This window comes from Balaenoptera ricei, chromosome 12 (assembly GCF_028023285.1).
Source record: "Balaenoptera ricei isolate mBalRic1 chromosome 12, mBalRic1.hap2, whole genome shotgun sequence".
NCBI classification, from domain to species: Eukaryota; Metazoa; Chordata; class Mammalia; order Artiodactyla; family Balaenopteridae; genus Balaenoptera; species Balaenoptera ricei.
The window spans coordinates 16,357,018-16,382,782 of NC_082650.1; the positions used below are offsets into that span (position 1 = coordinate 16,357,018).

The 25,765-nt window shown below is 38.1% G+C and overlaps 1 protein-coding gene across 3 annotated transcripts in view; it reads right to left on the reverse strand.

The window, feature by feature from the left end:
- Positions 1-25,020, reverse strand: part of PCMT1 (protein-L-isoaspartate (D-aspartate) O-methyltransferase) — a 47,143-nt gene extending 22,123 nt beyond the window's left edge. For all 3 annotated transcript variants that reach the window (XM_059941017.1, XM_059941015.1, XM_059941016.1), the window contains exons 1-3: positions 24,777-25,020; positions 6,763-6,867; positions 5,510-5,541 (exon numbers count right to left, since the gene is read on the reverse strand). In XM_059941017.1, coding sequence (XP_059797000.1) covers positions 5,510-5,541; positions 6,763-6,867; positions 24,777-25,005 — 366 coding nt within the window. In that variant the 5' untranslated portion in view covers positions 25,006-25,020. The remainder of the gene's footprint in view (positions 1-5,509; positions 5,542-6,762; positions 6,868-24,776) is intronic.
- Positions 25,021-25,765: the final 745 nt, after the last annotated feature.

Genomic DNA, 25,765 nt, shown 5'->3' on the forward strand with positions numbered 1-25,765 from the left:
GTGCCAGGTGTCAGACATAAATGATGGAGGATGGGGTGGTATGAGAAGGGTCGGGGGAGAAAGTGACAGCAGCGGGAAATTGGCTATATACAGTCGGATTGATCAAATAAATAAATATATCAAGGAAAAAGGAACCATGTTTTTCACTGTTAGAAGTTAAATATGGAAAGGGAAAAGACAGGAAACCATGCATACTGATATAAATAAATAAATAGGGAACAGACACAGAATCTCAAAGTACCCCCTCACAAAATAATTATTAATTACAAAAGCCAAAAACAGTAACTCTACAGCGGAGAAGGCTGGCAGACACCACCTTTAATCAAGTGAACAACATCAGTAATGGGACAAATCAAAATTGTATTGTGATACCATGTAATGAAAACCCAGCATCACTTCTGTGATCTTCCCACCAAAGAGGCATAACCTGAATGGAATCATGAGGAAACGCTAGACAACCCAAACTGAAGGACATCAACAAAATAACTGGCCTGACTTCTTCAAAAGAGTCAAGGCCATGAAAGTCAAAGAAAGGCTGAGGATCTGGTTCAGATGGAAGGAGACTAAAAGAGCAGTGGTTCAGCACTGGATCCTTCTGCTATCAAGGACATCATAGGGACAACTGGAAAAACTGAAAAGGAGTCTGAAGATTAGATGGTAGTAATGTGTCAGTGTTCATGTCCTGGTTTTGATGGTTATGTTTTGGTTGTATAGCAGAATGTCCATTGTAGGAAATACACTACACCCTCAAGTATTCAAGAGTGATGGGGCATCATTTCAGCAACTTACTCTCAAAAGGAGTAAAGAAAGGTTCGTGACAGTGTCCTTGCAACTTTCCCATAAGTTTGAGATTGTTTCAAAAATTTTAAAAATATCTGACTAACCTTACCTTTCTTTGATGCTTCAAAATGATACAGTGGAATACTATCTCTGAATCATCATTATGAACATCAACCAGTGGAACTAGAAAGTGTTAGTTAATGAGGTTTCTATGAGACACATTGGATTAACTTTTACTGAGGAAACTACTGGGGACATTTTATTTAGTCAAAGCTATTATTCTTAGACAAGAGGCTTAGCCCGAAGAATGGAGTCTCTAATAGAGAGTTCGTGAACTTTTTTCAGGAAGAAGCTTTCATTGGATTTTTTAAAATGATCAGTATCCCCTGAAAGTTTAATAATTTCCATTAATAAAATAACAAGTATCATATTTGTATGAAGTAATCAAAGAAGCAAAAGAACTCCTGTAACACCTGGGCTTTCCTGAGTCCAAAAAATGAAAGGACTAGAAGGGACTTCTTTAAGGTGCCAATCCCTAATCTATAGGCAGTACTGTCCCAACTTAATTCCAAAAGAAACTCAGGAATGTTTTTTCAGTACTACATTTGCATAAGATTTGTTTTTTTTAAAGAGGGGTATGCTAAGTTATTATTAAAGTCCCATTCAGATTTAAAATGTCAAGGCCTTCAATCACAATTATTAGCTTTTTACATGCTTTAATCACTACAGCTAATATTCTTCTGGATAATCCAGGCTCATCTCTAAATCTAAAAATTAAGTTTTTTAAAAGTTCATTTTTATAATTATGAGAAATTTCAAACCCACAGAAAATACAATGAACATCCTTTTCTCCTCATACAGTCACCAACTATTTATACTGTGCCATACTATGTTACCAAGCCATCTGAAAATATGCTGTGGACATCATAATACTACACTCCTAAACACTTCAGCACGCATCTGCCAAAAAACCAAACTAGGACATCCGCCTTTGCAACCACATCACCATTACCACACTCAAGAAACTCATTAATTTAGTGTCATCCAACATAAACACCACACTCAAATTTCCTCATTTGTCTCCCAAACCTCCTTTACAGCTGTTCCCCCCACCAATCCATTCAAAGTTCATGCACTGCATATGCCAATCTAGAATATTCTCCCCCAACTCTGTTCCATCCACCACTTTCCTTTGTCTATCAGAACACTGACTCCTTTTAACAGACCTGTCCAGTTGTCCTACAAAATACCACAAACATTCTAGATGTGTCAATTTCCTCATGGTTAGATTTAGATCAAAGAACTTGAGCAAGAACACCACACAGGGCTTGCAGGGCACCTCCTATTGCATCACATCAGGATGCACATAATACTGGACCATCTCACTACTGGACTGGCCAAGCTCAACCACTCAGTAAATGTGGTAACCACTAGATCACTCTATTTTCAAGGCATATTTTTCTCTTTGTAATTAACAAGTAATACGTCGAATAATAATTTCAGACTACATGGATATTTTTGTTCCCCAACAACTTTCCTCTTAATGGTTTTAGATTAATTGATGATCTTTGCCTAATTCAATTATTACACTGATAATTACAAAGAACTGATTTTTAAAATTCTATTATTATTTCCACACTTAATTGGTATTCTTCTGTTCTTCATTTTTTTCCCATCTTGCTATTTTTTTTTAAAATCCCTATGGACTCAGAGATTTTTGTTTCTGAATTCACTGTGTTATAATCCATTATCTTCACTATCTACCATTTTTTGATTCTCAAATTGTCCCCAGTTTGGCTTCTGGGAGTCTCTTTAAACCTGCTCCTATGTCCTCCTGACATTACCCCATTAGCCTCTGAGTACTTCTTCACTTTCTGGAATTTAGTCACTTTTCCATGAAGCTCTAGTCTCTTTTAGCAAGAAAGGGAATTTGGGGTTCAATATCTGGATGCTAAATATGTTCACTGCTACCAGGACATCATTTCACATTTTTCTGTAAGTAAGACTTTGGAAAATATTCCAGGGTTGTAGGTACTTCCAAACCTGTGACTTTGAGGTTCATTAAATGCAGATATAGAAATGGTCAATAACCACGTGAAAAGATGCTCAACATCATTATCACTGGGGAAATGCAAATCAAAACCACAATGAGATACCACTTCATAGCTACCAGGATGGATAAAATAAATAAAACATACAATAACAAGTGTTGAGAAGGAAGTAGAGAAATTGGAAACCTCATACATTGCTGGCGGGGTTGTACAATGGTGCAGCCACTTTGGAAAATAGTTTGGCGGTTCCTCGGAATGTTAAACACAGAATTACCATATGACCCAGCAGATTCCACTCCCAAGTATATACCCAAGAGAACTGAAAACATATGCACACAAAAACCTGTAAACTAATGTTCATAGTAGCATTATTCATAGTAGCTAGAAAGAGGGAGGAACCCAGATGTCCATCAACTGATGAATGAGTAAACAAAACGTGGTCTATCCATACAATGCAATATTATTTGGCAATAAAAAGAAATGAAATACTGAAGCATGCTACAACATAGATAAACCTTGAAAATATTGTGCAGAATATAAAAAGCAGTCATAAAAGGCCACATATTGTGTTATTCCATTTATGTGAAATGTCCAGAATGACATAGAAACAAAAAGCAGGTTAGTAGTTGCCAGGACCTGAAGAATGAGGGATGGGAACTGACTGCTAAACAGGTATAGGGGTCCTTTCTGAGGTGATGAAAATGTTTTGAAATGAGATAGTGGTAATGTTTGTACAACTCTGAACAGACTAAAAACCACAGAACTGTATACTAAAAAGGGATAAATTACATCTTAATAAAGCTATTATTTTTGTTTAAAAATGCACCATTTGCTGTGGAGTTAGTGCCATGTCTCATTTGGTGGTGAACTGGACACTCAGCACCACACTTCAGAGAAAAGAAAAATTTCATGCAGTGTTTCCCATTTATCTGAAAAACACCCCTCCAGGCAATTTCCCAAACATGTTGGGTACCAATTCTCTAAAATAACTTTTATGATTAAACGAATACTTCCATATACATTTTTCTTTTTAAGTAGCACTTCAAACTGTATTCAGGGATCTTAAGACTACAATTTTTTTGTTAATCATTAATTTCTTTGACTAGGTAATGCGTACAAAAACCACTCCTACTCCATAACTAAAAGAAAAACTCTAAATACTCTTCTGCACTCTACTTTTATGATGTTTCTTGAAGATCTTGCCATATTCGTATTTACAGAACTTTATTCATTTCACTTCACAGTATTTCACTGTATGTATCTACTATAATTTATTAACCATCCACTATTAGTGGACTATTAGTGATTACTGTTAATTTTTTATTATAAATAGTGTACCAATAAATATCCTCAGTTATTTTGTACTTGTGCAAATATATTATGGGATAAATATCTTGAAATAAAACTGGAGAGTCTAAGGTATATTCATCTCACATGTTTTAGCTATTGCCAAATTGCCTTCCAAAAACACTATCAATTTACTTTCCCAACCAAAAAAATAATTTAACTGTCAGTTTCCCTTTTCTAATACAAAGTAATAAACTTTTGATTTCTGATGATAGGAGAAAAATGGTACTTTATTGTAGTGCTAATTTGCAATTTACTAAATATAAGTGAAGATGACATCTTTTCATTTGTTTAAATGCCAATGTCATTTGTATTTCTTTTTCTATGAACTACATTCTTGTACTTTACCCACTTCCTTTTGGGCTTAGTAGTATTTTACTTCTTAATATATAGGATACACACATACACATGTGTATATATGTATTCCATATATGTAAATATACGGAGATTTGCCATATACTGTCATATGTATTTCAAATATTTCCCTCAGTTTTTTCCTCTTTTGATTTTGCTTATATTTTCCATCTACAGAAATCCAAGATTTTAATGTTTCAAAATATTGAATATATCAGGTTTTTTAATGGCTTCTAGGTCTTTTGTTATGTTTAAAAAGTCATTTTTATTAAATATTTATAAATACATTGCCTATTTTTTTCTTTGAATAAAATTATTAGTTCACTGTGAATATACATGTAGAATTTATTTTAGTATAAAGAAGGCTTTAAGTTTAAATAAGAGTTTCTCCAACCCCAAATACTTGCAGAGAATCAGAAAAGCTATTGTTCTTTTCACCAAAAACCAATAGAGCACTGATTCAAGTAACTGACATTTAAAACCCAAGAAAATTCGCAACAGATTAAAAGTGCTAAGTAACTTAAAACAGGTCCTTCTCAGAGTTATACAGCTTCATAACTGCTATACGTGACCAGTCCCTAATGAATTATCCAAAAAAAATATGAAACATTATTCAACTTGAGATTTCTTTAATATGTCTATTATATTTTAAAAATATTCTCTCCCTTAATTAACTCACCTCTAAGTAAATAACCTTTTATATCCAATTTTTTTATATACAATTTTTACATGATTAGATACTAATGACAACCACCAAAAACTTTAATGAGTTTCTACCAAAAAGAGTTCCTTCTACACATCTTGTATTAAGAATAAGATTATTCTTATTAATTCATTACCAATTTACATAATTCATAGATGATAAAACTCATATAATTAAAAGTTAAAAATGTTCTTTAAACCGTTTTTACTGAAGAAAAGCACTCTTAGAGGAAATATGTGATCCATTTGTACCCAAATGACCAAAGTTAACTTACCATGTGTGGAGCACTGATTGTTGCTTGGAACCCTGCAAAAGAAGAAGAGAACTACTGATACATTCAGCTGTAAAAACATATGAAATGCTCCATGTCATTCCTTTTCTAACACCCATAAGTTGCTTTTCATAATAATTATTTTCACTTTTATGATCTCAAGAAATAAAACTCTTATTTTGTACTTTACAGTGCTGTCATGCACAGTTAAAAATTAGAAAATATAATCATGCCGAAGGCTAGCATGCCCAGTACAACAGTCCCACAATTTCCAAAACTTTCTTCTCCCACATAGTTAGTTAAGGAAGACTTTCATTAAGTTGAGTTGATATTTTATGATGTTTTTTCTTTAGATTTATAAAAAGAAAATAAGCTTCCATATATCACAGAGTATGCAAAATCCTTGCAAAATTACATGGCTTCATATTTTTGGCACCTTAAAAAAAACTAAAACTGGCAATCAGAGCAGCTTAAGAGACTAAGAAGCTACTTCAATTTACTCTTTACACTATCAACTAATGTTAATTAAAACAATCTTTTCTCCATTTTTAGCTTTTAGTTTTTTCTTCCAGTGTTGCTCTCTCAAAACTTATTTACCTGCTTCTGCGTCTGAAGCAATTTTCACTGAGCGGTGGTAGCAGGTGCCTTCGGGGTTCAGAAGCTCCCCAGGATCTTCTCTGCTGACTGTTAAAGTGCTTCAAAAGAAGGCAGCACGGCAGCTGGCCCACAGAATCCTGAGGCACTTCTAAGCCTCAAAGGCGCCCACTGCCAAGGCTCAGCAGTTCAGCAAAACCTGCTTCAGGAGAAGGAGTTAAATATGGAACTTTCTAAAAACAAGCACAAACCAAAAAATTCAGGGCAAGTGAAGCAGAGAAGTCAGTAATAATTTAGTTACACATTCCCTTTAATACTGATTTTGAAAATTGATGCTAAGGCAAAAACCAACCTTAGTCAACACTGAAGACCCTAAAGAAAAGTCAGCACATAGCTTAAACTGTAAGTTTTCATTTAAAGTATGTTTTAAGAGTATTTTTATAGAATTCTTATATGTATCGTTTAAGAAAATAGAAAAGATACTTCATATATAACATCATTTTATTAAACTGGGTGAGTTTGGGATTATGAAACTTACTAAGGCATAAAACTCAAATTAGCAAGGTACTAGATACACATCTGGGTCCCAGCCTATTTTTACTTACAAAGATTACAGAGTAAATGAGTAAAATTTGTGACGTTTTCAGAAATCCAAAGCTTACCTATTGATTGTGGAGAATCCATATAAGGGTTACATTTTGCATAGTGAGAGCGGTCTGTGGCCAGCATTACTTCAAATACTTTATCTGTCTTGATGATTCCATTTTCTGAAATGAATGAGGCAATATTTTAAGCTGGAAGTGGCATCATCAGACATATTTTAGAATAATTATTCTGGCTACACTGTAGAGACTATATTGGAAGAGAGCAAAATTGAAAGTTGTTGCAATGGCTCAGGTAATCACAACCTGGTCTTTCATAATGAAAGTAAGGATGAAGAAAAGTAGAAGGATCTGAGTTATATTTAGTAGGGAATGTATACCTGACTGACTACATTTGGAGGTGGGAGGGGGGTAATGGTTGAAATGTTGATGTCATATACTGATTTGCGAAATCCTAGACAAGGATCAGAGCTAAGGAGAAAAATGACAAGTTATTTATTCAGTTAGGAGCTATGGACCATACACATGGAGATATACAGCGGTCAGTTGGACAAATGGATCTGGGGCGCAGGAGAAAAACCTACAACAGAGATATAAATTACTAGTTGTACAGATGGCAACTAAAGCAATGGAAGTGAACTGAAGTGGCCAGGTAAGAATACACAAAAGTGTACATTTAGGAGAAATGCAAAGGAAGTAGAGCCTTCAAAGATTATGACAAGGAGCAGCCACCAGAGGTAGATGAAAATCAAGCAGATATACTGTTACAGAGCCCAAGAGAAACAAATTTGTCAAGAAGGAAAGCAAGGTCAATACGGTCTTCCCTCAGTGTCCATAGGGGGTTGGTTCCAGAACCCCAGCAGATACCAAAATTTGTGGATGCTCAAGTATCTTATATAAAATTGCATAGTTTTTGCATATAACCTACGCATCTCCTCCCATATACTTTAAATCATGGTTAGACTACTTATAACACCTAATACAATGTAAACGCTATGTAAATAGTTGCCAAACATGTGGCAAATTCAAATTTTGCTTTTTGAAATTTTATGGAAATTTTTTTTTCTTCAAATATTATCAATACACAGTGGATTGAATCCATGGAGATAGAATCCATGGGTATAGAAGGTTGACTGTATGTATTTGCTCCCCCAACTATCAATTCTTTAAGATTAAATATAATATGTTAAACTTCAATAACCCTTATTAACCATGCACACAGTAATTATTCAATAAAGGCCTTATTAACTCACTCAATAAGTTTACTGTCTGTCTAATACATACCAGACACGGTGCTACATACTTAGGGTGATAATAAACAAAATAGCACAGTTCTTATCCTTACAGCTCTAAAATCTGTAAGATTAAATGTATCAACTTGACTTTAACGATCCAGAAATAAATTTTTTTAATCAAAACATGCTTTGCTTAATTTGGCTACACTATGAACAACTTTTTTTTTCAGATTTCTTTTTTTTAAATTGAGATATAATTGACATACAACATTATATTAGTTTCAGGTATACAACATAATGATTCAATATTTGTGTATGTTAGAAAATGATCACCACAATAAGTTAACATCTATTACCATACAGTTACAGAATTTTTTTTCTTGTGCTGAGAATTTTTAAGATGTACTCTCTCAGTAACCTTCACATATGCAACAGAGTATTATTAACTATAGTCACCATACTGTACATTCCCATGACATTTATTTTATAACTAGAAGTTTGTATCTTTTGACCACCTTCACCCATTTTGCACCCCACGTGCCTCTAGCAGCCACTAATCTCTTCTCTGTATCTATGAGCTTGGTTTTTTGTTTATTTTTTTAGATTCCACATGTAAGTCAGATCATACAGTATTTGTCTTTCTCTGTCTGACTTATTTCCTTTCGCATAATAGCCTCAAGGTCCATCCATGTTACAAATGACAAGATTTCATTATTTCTTATGGATGAATAATACTCCATTGTATATATACATCACAGCATCAATATCTATTCATCCATGGATGGACATTTAGGTTGTTTCCATAGCTTAGCTATGGTAAATGATACTGCAATGAACATGGGGGTGCATATATCTTTTCAAATCAGTGTTTTTGTTTTCTTTGGATAAATACGCAGAAATGGAATTGCTGGATCATATGGTAGCTGTATTTTTAATTTTTTTAGGAACCTCCATACACAGTTTTCTGTAGTGGCTGCAACAATTTATATTCCCACCAGTAGTGCACCAGGGTTCCCTTTTCTTCATAATCTTGTAAACACTTGTTACTTCTTGTCTTTTTGAGAACAGCCATTTTAACAGGTATGAGCTGACAGTACCTCATTGTGGTTTATGATTTGCATTTCCCTGATGATTAATGATGTTGAGCATCTTTTCATGTACTTGTTGGCATTCTGTATGTCTTCTTTGGAAAAATGTCTATTTAGATCCTCTTCCCATTTGTTTAATGGGATTGTTTGATTTTTTTTGCTATTGAGTTGTATATACTTGGGATATTAACCCTTTATCAAATATATGATTTGCAAATATCTTCTCCCATTCAGTAGGTTGCCACAGCTATTTTAAAATGAGACTTAAGCATCATGAGGAGTTTCAAATATTTATGCAAATGAATTTAACGTATTCATCAACTGTGGAGCCTCCAGGTTCTAGAGGGTAATGGTGGCCACCAGAATCTGAATTTCTCCACATAGCCATTCAAAAAACACCTAAACCTAAGATCAAGAAGGGTCATAAACAAAACCACACATGACCCATGCCTTCACATTACTAGGAGATAGAGAATATCCAGACTTCATATTACTTACCAGTAGAAAAATAAACAACACATTCCAACAAAGCTTCTGCTATTGCTGCAAGCCTGTGTGTATAGAAAGCAAAGGTAGGGACTGAAGTTTAAAAGACTAAGTAGAAGGAAGTAGGGAATGCAGATGAAGCACGGACAAAATTATTCCCAGAAAGAGAAAATACAACACTAAGTACTAAAATAGTGAACACAGGTCTGGGACTTAGAAGTTCACTGTACTGGCTACGAGGAAGGAACTTAAGCTTCAGTAGGTTAACAAAGGTCCCAATACCATTCAATGGCGAAAGAACAGTCTTTTTCAACAAATGCTGCTGGGACAACTGGATAGCCACACGAAAAGAATAAAGTTCAATCTTTAGCTCATATCAAATACAAAAATTAACTCAAAATGGATCAAAGATCTAAACATAGAACTAAAATAATAAAAATCATAGAAGAAAATACTGGGGTAAGTCTTCATGACCTTGGATTTGGCAGTGGGTCCTTAGACATGACACCAAAAGCATGAGCAATAAGAGAAAAAAAAAAATGGATAAATTGGATTTCAGCAAAATTAAACATTTTTGTGCTTCAAAGGACATTATCAAGAAAAAGGTAACTCACAGAACGAGAGAAAAATAATTTGTAAATCATACAACTGAAAAAGGACTTTTATCTAGAATATATAAAGAATTCTTATACTTCAATGTAAAAGGACAAATAACTCAATTTTAAAATGTGCAAACGATCTGAACAGACATTTCTCCAAAGAAGATATACAAATCGCCAATAAGCACATAAAAAGATGCTGGACATCATTAGTCATCAGGGAAATGCAAATTAAAACCACAATGAGATACCATTTCATACCCACTAGGATGGCTATAATCAAACTGTCAGATAATAACAAGTGTTGGCAAGAATGTGAAGAAATCAGACCCTTATGCACTGCAAGTAGGAATGTAAAATGGTGCAGCCACTTTGAAAAACAGTCTGGCAGTTCCTCAAATGGTTAAACAGAGAATTACCATAGGACCTAGCAATTCTACTCATATGTGTATACCCAAGAGAAGTGAAAACGTATGTCTATACAAAAACTTGTACACAAATGTTCACAGCAGCACTATTCATAATACCCAAAAAGTGGAAACAACCCAAATGTCCATCCACTGATGAACAGATAAACAAAATGTGGTATATATCCATACAATGGAATATTATTAGGTCATAAAAAAGAATGAAGTACTGATTCATGCATCCTATTAAGTAGATGAACCTTGAAAACATTATGCTAAGTGAAAAAACTCAGTCACAGAAGATCATATATTGTATGATTCTATTTAATGAAATTTCCAGAATAGGCAAATCTATAGAGAAAGAAAATAGATTAGTGGTTGCTTATGGTTGGGGGAATAGGAGGGCAAAACAGGGTAACTTTTTGAGGTGATGAAAATATTACATGACCATGGTAGCAGTTGCACATATCTGTAAATATATCCAAAATCACCAAATTTTACAATTTAAATTAGTGAATTATATGGTATGGAACTGTACTTTAGTAAAGCTATTTTTTAAAAAAATTTAATGGGACCAGGGGTGGCAAACACAAGAAGCACTGCTTCTGGGGGAGAATCATACAGGCAGGGAAAGGATGGCGCCTCTTGATATGGCAATGAAGGGAAAGAAGGAAGAAAATTAAGGATCCTACAGAAACAGAAGAGCAACAAGATATGCCAACTCCCCCCCTTTCCTCACCACTATTACCAATATCATTATCCATTAAAGAAACTGCAAGTCACTATATTGACAGAAGTGCTCTTGAACTGTGTCCACAAAATGCCTAAAAATAGGAAAAAGAAAAACAAACAAACAAAAACTCCAGTCAAAGCTACTATAAAAAGTGTAAAAAGAAAACAATACGCGGGGCTTCCTGGTGGCACAGTGGTTAGAAATCCACCTGCCGACAGGAATAAAGACACAGATGTAGAGAATGGACTTGAGGACACATCAGGGGTGGGAAGGGTAAACTGGGACGAAGTGAGAGAGTAACACTGACATATATACACTACCAAATGTAAAATAGATAGCTAGTGGGAAGCAGCTGCATAGCACATGGAGATCAGCTCGGTGCTTTGAGACCACCTAGAAGGGTGGGGTAAGGAGGGTGGGAGGGAGACGCAAGAGGGAGGGAATATGGGGATATACGTACGCATATAGCTGATTGACTTTGTTATACAGCAGAAACTAACACAACATTGTAAAGCAATTATACTACAATAAAGATGTTAAAGGAAAAAAGAAAAAACAACGTGAACTACCTCTGTAGGCTAGAGATTAAAGCAAAATGACCATTTGAAAAAAAAAAAAAAAAAGAATCCACCTGCCAACGCAGGAGACACAGGTTCCAGCCCTGGTCCGGGAAGATCCCACATGCCGCAGAGCAACTAAACCTGTGCACCACAACTACTGAGCCTGCGCTTTAGAGACTGCGAGCCACATCTACTGAAGCCCACAAGCCACAGCTACTGAAGCCTACAGGCACCACAACTACCAAAGTCCGCACGCCCTAGAGCCTGTGCTCTGCAACAAGAGAAGCCACCGCAATGAGAAGCCCGCGCACCACAACGAAGAGTAGTCCCTGCTCGCTGCAACTAGAGAAAGCCCGCGCGCAGCAACAAAGACCCAACGCAGCCAAAAATAAATTAATTAATTAGTTAATTAATTAAAAAAAAAGAACACTGTGAGAAAGGGAATAAACTTAAAAAAAAAAAAGAAACCAATATGCAAATCAAAACATTTCAGCTGGGGGGGGTCCAGTGGTTAGGACTTGGCGCTTTCACTGCAGGGGGCCTGGGTTCAATCCCTGGTCGGGGAACTAAGATCCCACAAGCCGTGAGGCATGGCCAAAAATTAAAAAATAGAAAACTATCAGACTAAAACAAGGGAAAAAATGTCAAGTCTCAAGGCCAAAAATATCAAATTACCTAATAAGAGTTTAAAAAAAAGGCAACCATTAGCTTTCTTAAGAGCAATGTTCAAAGCAAAGCAAGAATGAAGGAGCAGAGTTTTCAAGAAATTCAAGGAAAGAAAGTGCAAGTTAACAATTAAAAAGGAGCAAACTATTGATATACCCAACAACATGAACAAATCTCAAGAGCACTAATCTCAGTGAAAGAAGCCAGGAGATTTTACACTATATGAGTCCATCTAATATTAAATTCCCGAAAAGTCAAAACCATAGTGTCAGAAGGCCAATCTGCAGTTGCTAGGAGTCAGGGGTGAAGGGAGGAGATTAATTGCAAAGGGGCACGAGAAAACTTTGTGGGTGAAAGAAATGTTCTGTATCAGAGATCAGCAAACTTCTGTTAAGATCCAAACAGTAAATATTTTAGGCTTTGCAGGCCGTAGAGTCTCTGTTGCAACTACGAGACTCTGTCATTGAAGTGCAAGAACAGCCACACACGAGACATAAATGAATGGGTGTGGCTATGTTCAAATAAATCTTCATTTCTAAAAACAGGCAGCAGGCCAGATTTGGCCTGTGGGATGTAGTTTGCTCACCCCTGTTTTACATCATTAGGGTGGTGGTTACACACCTACATTTGTCAAAATTTTCAAACCATACTCCTGAAATTGGTGCGTTTTTACATAAATTATATCTCAATAAAGCTGATTTTTTAAAAGTGTAAGCCAAGGATTTTATACGCAGCCAAAACTGTTCTTCAAATATCAAGGTTATAGGAAAAAAAAGTCTTGAATGTGCAAGAACTCAGGGAATGCTGTACACACAAGCCCTTCCTAAGGAATCTTGTAGAAGCTGTGCTTCATCTAACCAAGAGATTACCAGGGATACATCAGAAAAGGACACATAACCAATTTTAGAGCAAAGACTAAAATTAAAAGGGTGGATTGGTCTGCCTTCAGCAAGAATCCTGTCAAGTTATTTTAGCCAGAATCCCCCATGACCCCTGATGTTTCCTCTTAGTAATTTTCCATCCACTGACGCCCACCCTGCTCCTAGGCTATAAATCCCCACTTGTTCATGCTGTATTGGGAACTGAGCCCAGTTTTATACTGCGGTCTCTTTTCCCCTACTGCAATAGTTTCTGAATAAAATCTGTTTTAAACTCTTTTTAAATTATTTTATACTATTTTTTAATTAGTTAATAGTTTTTTAAACTATTTTTTTAAAAAAACTAGAAGGGTAAAGACATCAGTGGAATAATAATACTTAAACGTTATTTGTTCTGACAAAATAGAAAGAAGGCAACTAAAAACAATGGGAAGAGGAAAAAAAGGGGAAAGTAGAATTAGATCATTGAGTCATATAGGTGACAGGAGGAATCAAAGGATACCACTTAATACCGACTGACCAGACAGTAAATAGTTAAGAAAAGGTGGTTTAAGGACACTATAAAAGGTATAAATACAGACTCTCCAAATAACAAAAGAATATTTTAAAAAATCAGCAAACAAGGCATACCAACTAGAGAAACACTTAAATAGTCACAGACAAGGTTATATTAACAAATCATCTGTCCATTTGAAAATATTATAAACTTTGGATTAATTAACCTAAATAGAAAGTACTGTTTCTACACAAATAAGCTTAGGCAAGCTACCTGTAAAGATCATTAAAATAAAACAGTGAAAGCATTTTTTAAAAAGTTTTAAAAGCAGCGTAATAAGAGAGATATCGGACTTCCCTGGTGGCGCAGTAGTTAAGAATCCGCCTGCCAATGCAGGGGACACGGGTTCGATCCCTGGTCGAGGAGGATCCCACATGCCGTGGAGCAACTAAGCCCGTGCATCACAGCTACTGAGCCTGTGCTCTAAAGCCTGCGAGCCACAACTACTGAGCCCGCATGCCACACTTACTGAAGTCCGCGCGCCTAGAACCCGTGCTCCGCAACAAGAGAAGCCAATGCAATGAGAAGCCCTCGCACCGCAACGAAGAGTAGTCCCCGCTCGCCGCAACTAGAGAAAGCCCGCGCGCAGCAACAAAGACCCAACGCAGCCAAAAATAAATAAATAAATAAGTAAATTCAAAAAAAGAGAGAGATATCATTTACAAAATATTTACCATGTGCCAGACAAAATCCTAAGCACATTACATACACTATCTTTTGAGGTACGAACTTAGGAACTATGAAACAATCTTATGCTGTCTCTAACAATCCTATAAAGTAAGCACTATTATTACTCCATCTTACAGATAAGAAAATTGAGTTCAGAAAGACTAAGCTGTTCCAGATCACAGAGCAAATAAGGGGTAGGGCCATTCAAATTGAGATGTTAGACTCCTGTTGACCAGTTCACTGTACTGCTACTACCATATTCAAATAGCTTAGTGACTTCTACTAATTCATTTCCCAAAATACTTCTTGAGTGGTTCATTTGCCCTGAATTCAATTCAAATTCCAGAGGGGTGATTCATAGACTCTCAAGGTCAGAAGGGTCATCAAGTCTAACTTCTTCATAAATTGGTACCATGATCTCTACCTGAAGAGTTGCACTGATGTGGAACAGCCCTTTGCACATTCAGACCATACTAATTATCAGAACACTTCCCTGTATTAAGAGGAAATCTCCCTCTTTGTAACTCACTTATATAAACCCTTAGCGCTACGCTCTGCAGTCACAAAGAATATACTGAATTTTCTATCCAACCAACACTTTTTACACACCTGAACATATCATGACCATTTCAAGCCTTATCTTTTTCAGGTTAAGCAGCCTCACTCAATACATCCAATTACCATCATATTCACTTACTCATTCTTCTCTAGTTGAATATTTGTGACATCTAAAATCAAACATATTGCTATAGGCACATTCTAAAAATAAAGTAAATTAAAGAGATTACTTCCCTTAAGCTAGATAATATACATCTACCAAACTCATGTGAGTTTCTTTGGCTGATTTCTTACTCTACAGAGGGACACAGAATTTACTAAAAAAACCCTAAATAGTTTTAAAAGCATGTCACCAGTCATTTATTAAGAAGCTGAACACATAAAGCTCAGGATAAAGCTTCCTTAGACCATTACTGGGTGGTTTCCAAAATTTTCACTACAAGGTTCTTATTATTTGCTTTTTCCCAGGATTCCATATTTTGAAAGATGCCTAAAGCAAGCTACATTTACTAAGTTATTAAATCATTTTCCCATTTTTGACCATCTGACATATACAATTGCCAGTGCCCTGAAATATTTCTAGCAAACAGCAAAGTAATTTACCATTTCACTTTGCGTGTATAGCCTAATTATGAGTAAACATGCAATTACCGTTAGGCTTTCTGAATTAGTGAACAGTTTTAAAACTACCCATGCCCAATTTTCCTGCACCCTAGGGACCAAGGACCCTAATTAAATAACTATAATAATGGCTAATGTTGATCCAAATATGCAATGGATCCAAATGAGAAGTTAGCAGAATTCAAAAAGGAGAATGCAATAGAATCCAAGCTATAAACCAAATAATTTAAAAAAATTGAAAAAATTAGAGCCACAAAAAAAAAAAGAAAAGAAAAAAAAATTAGAGCCACGTTAAGAAGGTATCTGTTCCTCTTCTCAAGCTGAGGAGTGGGAAGGGTGAAGAGGGAGATAAGTTCCAGGAAAAAGACAAAAATACTATACAAGAGTCATGATTTAGATAAGAAGAATACTAAACTGTGACATGATTTCAAGCAACTGATGAAGTGTAAAAAAAGGAAAAACAAGGAATTCCCTGGTGGTCCAGTGGTTAGGACTTGATGCTTTTCACTGCTTTCAATCCCTGGTCAGGGAATCAAGATTCACAAGCCACACGGCCAAAAAAAAAAAAAAAAAGGAGAAACATTTGACTATTCCTCCTCAATACTAGAGGAGACTGTGATATTAGAAACAAAGAGCAGGGAATAAACTCTTGCATGCTACGTAGCTCAGCAAAGTGTTGACCCAGTCATTAATGTTTGTGATGATGGTTATTAATTTTCAACACAAAAATCAACAAAGTGCAGAAGATTTATTTACTGCTCAGAACAAAATGAAATGCTATCAACTCTGACAATATAAAAGAGCCCCTAATAAGTTGGAAAATGAGTATCCTTTCTTACAAAGTGGAAGGGTTAAGGGATAGTGTCAGTTTATAAATTATGGAACAAAAAATTGAGGTTAAAGTATATTACTCAAAGTTACAAAGGTAACCACAAAAGAGGAAGGAAAAATTACGGTATAACTATATGTGGGGAAGGGAGTAAGTTTAGAGGGTATAAATACTCATGCATCTTGGCAGGAAGTCAGTAGATGATGTCTAAAGTTGATAAAGAAATAGCAGTTTAAGCATATGCTTTAGAGACTGAAGACAATCACCAGAAGACCCAAATAAGCAGTTAAAAGTGTTCACTCGAGGCAGTCTGGGAGCGGGGAGGAGCAGGGCAAGCAATTGTTATTTTTCATTATAAACCCTTCTGTATTATTTTATCTTTTAAACATGTACACATGGTTACTCGACTAAAAATTAATCTTAATTCTCCTAACCTTGTTATCACAGATGGATAGTACCTAAAGAGATGTATATACAATGTGTATTTGCTCTAGTGAGCAAGATGTAAGATGTGGCAGGGACTCCTTTTCTTTTCTTTTAATTTATTTATTTTATTTACTTATTTTTGGCTGCATTGGGTCTTCGTTGCTGCGTGCAGGATTTCTCTAGTTGCGGGGAGCGGGGACTTCTCTTCGTTGCGGTGCACAGGCTTCTCATGGCGGTGGCTTCTCTTGTTGCGGAGCACGGGCTCTAGACGCGTGGGCTTCAGTAGTCGTGGCTCGCAAGCTCTAGAGTGCAGGCTCAGTAGTTGTGGCGCACAGGCTTAGTTGCTCTGTGGCATGTGGGATCTTCCCGGACCTGGGCTCGAACCCGTGTCCCCTGCATTGGCAGGCAGATTCTTAACCACTGCACCACCAGGGAAGCCCCAGGGACTCCTTTTCTTTCACAGTGGTAGAACTGGGTGCATTATCTATCCTCTCTGTAGTTATGTGTAGCCTTATGGTTAAGTTCTTGTCAATTAGAACACAGGCGGAAATTATGCATGCTACTTCAGATAATGCCCATAAAAGGAATGCGCGTTTTCTCCTTTCCCCATTTTTCTCCCCACCAGCTGGAATATGGAAATGATGGAGGTAAACTATCTTCAACTTTGTAGATGAGGGAAAGACTTTAGGAAGCACATCAAGAAAGAAGGAGCCCAGGTCCTCAAGACCACAGAACCACCATATTAGTTCTGAACTGCTTATACTTGGATTGTTACAGGAAACAGAAACTTTCATTTTGTTTAAGCCATTGTTATTTTGGTCTTTATTAGAGCTGACGAACAGGTACCCTAAAACACAAGGTATCTGAGGAGTAAAATGAGATCAGTCTGAAGAACAGGATTGGAGTTGGAGTATGGCAACAGGTTGTAGAAGACCCTTAAAAGGCCTGAAAGCTAAGCGAGAGGTGTTTACAATTGATACAGTAAGCAACAGAAGTCTAGGCAGAAAAGAGACATAACAGAAAGCAGTACACTAGAACAATCAGTATAATGTGTAGAATGAACCTGAGGGGAGAGAAACTGAAAGTGTGATGACCAATCAGACACTTGAAGGCATATCACTCCAAGTGACAGCTAAGAACCTAGGCTAGGATAGCATCAATGGAAATACAGTGAAAGGCATGACTATGAAAGGTATTTGTAATAACTGTTGAGTTAATTTGGGGACAGTCTGAAAGAATCAATAACTATTCCAAGACTTTTGATCTGGGAGAATAGAAGACTAGAAGCAATCCTGGCAGAGATGGAGAAAGAAGAGATCCTGTGCTGGTATGAAGCACTGAAAACACAGGTAAGAAAATAAGCTGCAGATGGATTTCAAGTCATGTGGAAACATTCTCTAAATTTCTGTAAGTAACTTGTTACAAAGTTACATCTCAATAAAAGAAATATTACATAATTATATAGTTTTATGACTTGAACAGTTGTTAATCATCTACTCTCTATTTCTCCTCCACTAACAAAATGCCAGGGAAAACAGTAAGAAATGAACAAAATGGTCCCCTTTTATTTCCCATCTAGAATGATTAGGCGTGATAAGGGGTAAGTGGAGCCTGAGACACTCTCCATACAGAAAATCTGAAAGGGATTAGTTTTAAATTCACACTATAATCAAAGAAGAATTTTAAGTGATATCAAGTTATGATAAAGCATATCATCTAAGACCAGAGATTATTCAAAAATACATCTTTCTCGGGGGTGGTGGTGGTGATGAATTGGGAGATTGGGATTGACATATATACACTATTGATACTATGTATAAAATAGATAACTATGGGCTTCCCTGGTGGCTCAGTGGTTAAGAATCCGCCTGCCAATGCAGGCGACACGGGTTCGAGCCCTGGTCCAGGAAGATAGCACATGCTGCGGAGCAACTAACCCTGTGCGACACAACTACTGAGCCTGCACTCTAGAGCCCGTGAGCCATAACTACTGAAGCCCGTGAGCCACAACTACTGAAACCCGCACACCTAGAGCCCGTGCTCCGCAACAAGAGAAGCCACTGCAATGAGAAGCCCGCTCACCGCATCTAGAGAAAGCCCATGCGCAGCAACGAAGACCCAACACAGCCAAAACTAATATATAAATAAAATAAAATAAAATAGATAACTAATGAGAACCTACTGTATAGATCAGGGAACTCTACTCAATGCTCTGTGGTGACCTAAATAGGAAGGAAATCCAAAAAAGAGGGGATATATGTATACATATAGCCAATTCACTCTGCTGTACAGTAGAAACTAACACAACATTGGTAAAGCAACTATACTTCAATAAAAATTAATTTTAAAAAATACATCTTTCTCTAAACCATTATCAGTCTTAATAAATACATGTAATTAACTATCTTGACACTTTCTCAAAAGAGGATGTTCCTTGCACTCCTCACATCTCTGACAAACTAAAATGTTATGCAAAACTCTAAAATATAGGTAACCAAATGTTAACTTCTGTGGCTCTCTCCTAAAACACACACACCCACCCACCCCCAACATACATACCCCACAGGTGATTTCATGCAAACCATGATGTGATTAAATTGACAGAATCTTGGATATGGAAGGGTCCTGAGAGGTCTAGTATACAGTGAAAGCAGATGACAAATCTCTTCCACAATATCCCTTACAGTGAAATGGTCAACCATTCTTTGCTTCAACATATCCAGTGACAGAAAACACTACTTTTCAAAGCCAAATCTTTGACTGTTAGGATAGCTTTGTGAATACTTCCTTATAATGAGCCAAAACGTGCCTCCCATTTGTCCTGGTTTTACCCTCTACTACATGATTTCCTTCAAGTATTTAAACACTACTGCTCTCCGTAACTCTCTCATTGCTAAATCAAACAACCTCTATCTCATCAAATCATCATATAAAATGCTGATGCTCTTGTCATCTTGACCACTCTTGTCTAATAATCTTCGGTTTTTCACTGCTACGCTTAAAGCGTGTTGGCCAGAACTAAATGCAACACTAATAAAAATATGTGGAACAGCACAATGGAACTAAGATCACATTGAATAGAATGTAATACAACCTATTATGTAGATTTAGTGCTGCCCAATAGAACTTCTTATGATAAAGGAAATGTTCTACATCTGCACTGTCCAGCAGGTTAGCCACTAGCCTCGTGTGGCTACTGAGCTCTTGAAATGTGGTTGGTATGACTGAGGAACTGAATTTTTAATTTTAGTTAAATTTAAGTAGACACATTGATATTAAAATTCTCCCTCAAAATCTTACCTATTAAATCTTATTCAATGCACTGTAAGTTTACTTACTAGTATATACCCATAAGACTGACTTGATATAAGTTAAAATGAGGAAGTATTTTCTGGATTCTAAATGAAGCCCAAATTTCTGAAAAAAAGTCACTTAGGATTTTATTACCTGGCTATATTTGGCCCATGAATGCACATGATAAAACTAATAGACTATTCTCTGTTCCACTATTTATGCTACTAGTTGATAAGAACTGACACTCTAAATAGAATAAGAATAATTTCAATTTATTTGCAGAGATAAATAAGGATACAAAAGCTATAAATTATCATAATTCTTACAAATTTAAGTGCCTGCTGAAGGTCTCCACTTTAATGTCTTATAAGCAACTCAAACCAAACATCTCCCCAAATAAACCCCTGCTCTCCCACACTTCCTTGCATCCCCCCACCCCCGCAAAATCCCTGCTGCTCACTCACTTATTTCCAACTCAGAAAATGGCAAATCATTCCCATTGTCCAGGTCTAAAACCTTAGTGTCATATCCTTGACTGCAGTCTTTCTCCTACACCGCAAATCCAAATCTAGCACATTCTATTTTCTCTGTCTAGAATGCCTGTTCCCCAGCTCTACCTGCATGGCTTGAATTTCTTCCCCTTCACCAAATCTTAACTCAAATGACACCTTAGTGAGGTCTTCTTGCCTACAACTGCCAATCTACTACGCCATACTCCCTATCCTCCTTCCTTACTTTGCCACTTATCATGTGACATATATTTTATTTGTCTGCTCCCACAAGAAGTAAGCTACAAGAGAAAATAGATGTTTGTTTCTCATTGCTGTATCCCCAGTGTCCTGCATATAGAAGATAGTCAAATATCAGTTGATTGATTTGACAAACTCTATATACATTATACATGCAAAATGACACAATCAAGGATGCAAAGGAAATATAAGTAGAAATAACTGATGGATTAGAGTAGTGGACTGAATTTTTTTTTACAAAAATAAAATAGGTAAAAGAACAATTGTTAGCTTTGCTTTAAGTGGCCAGTGCAGCATTTGAAGTCTGTTAAGAGTTAACCTTTCACAAACACTCTGGTTTGGACATCCCTGCTCTAGGAGACCACCTCTCTCAAGCTCATCCACTCCTGCCCCCTTCTTTTCCTTTTACCATGGTGTGAAATTATCCCAACAAAAGTAGAAAATAAACTCTAACATAAACATTACTTGAATTGTCCCATTCCCTGGACTAAATAGGCTCACAGTTGTTTTGAATTAAGTTAATTTGTTTCATGAGTACCTTATCAGCCTATAATTATAAAATAATACTTTTCATTTCTAAACACCTGTAATGTCCAACATGTGGCTAGTGGTTAAAGTTAATTTAAATAACACAAAAATCCAGTTCCTCAGTTGTGCTAACCACATTTCAAATGCTCAATGCCCCATGTAGCTGGTGGCTATGGTATTGAACAGCACAGATACAGACATTACAAGCAGCTGTGTTGGGCAGGACTGCTACAGACTTTTTTCCTAAAATTTTATTTTAAAGCATAAAACTGATTCAGCTGAAACACTGGCAGGGTTTAATCTTGTAATTTTCAGTTCTCTATGTCAGTGATTCTCAAGTGTGGTCCCCAGACCAGCAGGAGCATATTACTTAGGAACTTGTTAGAAATACAAATTATCAAGAGCCCCAGCAATCTGTCTTAATTTGTTTTAACAAGCTCTCCAGATGATCCAGGAGATTTTGAAGCATGCTCAAGTTTTAGACCACTGTTCTCAGTCACTTAGGAGCATTTATCATCACAACATAAGCTATGAGATATTATGAGATGTACCATTAGAGTCTAAAGCAATCTGTAAATGATATCTCAAGTATGAAATCATAAACAATCATATTTCTATTACATCTTAGAAAAACCTCAGTAGGTATTTTCAATAAAATTATTATAGTAATATTAAAATGAAACCAATCGTGAACTTTATTTCGTTAAAAAAACCCATTAAAACTGTAATTTGCTTCCTCTTCCAATTTGCAGACCCTTTTTCACTTCAATATCAGCATAATCACATTTTAATCTTTTTCTAAAGATTTAGTTAGAAGTCTTTAAGTTAGGAAGAATACACAAGGGTGGAATAACCTGTAAAGAGTGAGAAATTTTCAATTTGTGCCAACTGAAATTTTCCCATGAGCAAACATTACTGTTGTAACAAACTAATAAAAATGAAATCTATTGGCTACAATCAATTCAGCAAGAAGTTGAAACTAAAGTTGCACAAGTGTTACAAAAGAGGCTAAACAATTTGAGCACTCATTTCCTCTTACCAATCACAGATCTAGTATAAAATGAAATATCTACAATATCAACATCCATGTATGTTAAATATTTCTCATTAAATTTTCTGATAGGAAAACATCCTTAGAAATTTCAACTAAGAATAGTAATGCAATACATTAAAGTAACTATAAAACCACTAGGAAAAGATCTAGTTTTGGCTGACTACAAATTTGGCCCAGAAAGGAGAGACTTTAAGAGCCTGATTGATTACAGTTTCTGCCACAGCCAAGTGTCTACTGCGATAACCTACCGGTGGAAAATTACTTAATCACAATTCAAGTACAGAATGTTTCAGGTGTGTATCCTGTACTAGCAGGCACTAGATCATTTTAAGAAATTTTATTAAAATATTTACAACACATTGAGCTTCTGCTCGATCCGTGGGAACCTAAATCACACTTAATATTGTCTCAGCACATAAATTTCCACTTCCAATCAAATATCCTTCCATAAAGTGAATACTGGCAATGCTTGACAGGATTTTTAAATCTAAACATTCATTACTAAACGCTAAGGAAACAAGTTTTAAATACTGTTTAAAAAAAACAGTCAAATGACTAATATTAGGTATTAATACTAACCATGTGCCAGCCAATGTTATTTATTTCTCTCACTAATCTTGGTATTCCTAGTATAGATCCAAGCATATAATATATATTTAATTGGCATTTATGAAAAAAGGAATGATTATTAAGTTGTTTGAGAGGATTCAAAGATACTAAAAAAAAAAAAAAAAAAAAAAAAAAAAAGCCCCAGCCCTCAAGGAGGTTACAAATCGAATTAGGAAACATGACAAACACGTGAAAAGCTAAATCATCCTTAACAATTAAAAATATCACGTAGGGCTTCCCTGGTGGCGCAGTGGTTGAGAGTCTGCCTGCCAAAGCAGGGAACACGGGTTCGAGCCCTGGTCTGGGAAGATCCCACGTGCCGCGGAGCAACTGGGCCCGTGAGCCACCACTACTGAGCCTGCGCGTCTGGAGTCTGTGCCCCCCAACAGAGGCCGCGATGGTGAGAGACCCGCGCACCGCGATGAAGAGTGGCCCCCGCTTGCCGCAACTGGAGAAAGCCCTTGCACAGAAACGAAGACCCAACACAGCCAAAAATTAAAAAAAAAAAAAAAAAAGAATCACGTGGCAGGATTGTGATTATTTGCAAAGTCAGTGGCACAGAAGAGTGCTATAAATTCTGACCAGAGTGAAAGTATGATGGACTGCGGTCCTTCTGGTCTCCCGACCAGACGGCGACACTACATTTCGATTTAAAACAAGAAAGTGACACAGCACTCGTCCCACCCTAAAATTATCATCAGAGGCAGGAATACAGTAACTAAAGATAATGGTGTAAAGAAACTTCCATACAAGGCTTTTAAAGCATATGGTAGCCCTGAAAAAAGTTAGAACATTCCACACACACAATCGTTTGCTGGATCCCAGGACCTCTAAAGGCTCCTGAAATACGCTGTCCCTCAGGAAGAGCATCCCCTAGTTATCTCTTCCTCCGCCCCCCACGAAGCTTTCCACTGGACAGCCGCCCCAGAAATTTCTCCCAGCATCCGCAATGACATTACTCTCATCTCCCTCTCCCTCTCCCTCCCCTCGCCAGTATCAGACGGTGGCATCTCCCGCCAGAGGAAAAAACGAAGGGCGGGGGAGGCAGAACAGGGGAGAAAGCTTGCAGCTAGGTCGACTGATATGACAGAGAAGGAAGTGAGAAGACGCGGGGGTCGAAAGGGGGTCCCCTCAGTTCCAGCCCAGTCTCTACGAGCCCTGGCCAACATCCCACTCCCCAAGGCACGCCCCTCGCCCGCCGGACCCGGACAGGGAGGTGGCGGACTCGAGTGACAGCCCCACCACCTGTGCCGCGCCCCCTTCCCCAGGCCCGCGGGGAGACGCCTGCCCCTGCCCCACTAGCAGCGGCCCCTGGCTCTTTCTCTCTGGTTCCTGTGCACGTCGCCGATGAGTGACAGGTCCCGGGGGAGGCAATCGCCAGCGCTTGCCGTTCCGGGCCGCTGGTGCAACCGTGCGCCGAAGCCCTCCAGCAGGCACGGGGGTAGACGGAACGTTCCTAAAGGCCCAGGGGATCCGATCCAGGCCTGGCCTTCCCCAGTTGCCCCACACCGGGCGGGGGTGGCACTTACTGCGGAGGTTGTGGATTAGCTCCGAGTGGCTGGCGCCGCCGGATTTCCAGGCCATCGCTAAGCACACCCGGAGCAGGTACAGAACTACCTTCAGCGCGGCGACAGTGCCCAGCAGCTTCCCCAAGAGTGAGACCACCTCCCACACGGTCACCGCCCCGCTCGCGTCCCCGCTGTAGCTGCCGCTGCTACTGCCGTCGCCGCCGCTGCCGCCACTGCGCGCTCCCGGCATCCCCCGCGGCACGCATGCGCTTTATGACGCCGCGCGGACTCGGGTGCGGCCGGGTGGGGCAGGAGGCGGGGGTGGCCTCACGCCCTGCAGCCCGCGCGAGGGGCCGCTGCGGCCGCCCGGGACTGGCGGGTTGGTCCCGCTGAGTCAGCGCCACCGCCACCGCCACCTCTGAGTGGCCTTTCTGAGGCCTCGGGCTGCGCAACGCCTCCTTGCTGAGTTTGTCCTGCGGTCAGGCGGGGTGGGCCCTGGCGCGGTCGGTGGCGAGCCTCGCTGCGGCTCTGGTCACCGAGCGCGGTGGCGGGTTGGCAGGGCGGATCTCGTTCCGCTGCTGCCGGTGGCTTCGCAGTCGCAGCTAGATTAGCTGTTGAGAGCGACGGGTCTGCTCCTATAACTGTTCAGATTGTTAGACGGTGGGCTTCCTTCGTCCTGCCTCACCCAACCCGATGAATGACTAATATTTAGGTCAGTTGGAGACAGAGCTCCCTATGGTGGAGCCTCAATAATCTTAATAGAACTGGAGGGCAAAGGTCTTCTCTAACCCGAGTACTCCAGCCTCTGGCTTGTGACAAGTACGTTAGTGTTTCGTTAGCAGAGACTTTGGGACCCTGATTTGTTCTCAACTCTAAAGCACAAATTCAGAGAGTGGAAGAATACCGAGACCTGGGGTGGGGGGGGGTGGAGCGTGGGGAATCCTTTGCTCCTTAGGACAGCGCACTTGGTTAAAAATACTACAGTATCCTATGGCGAATGTGTTATTCGC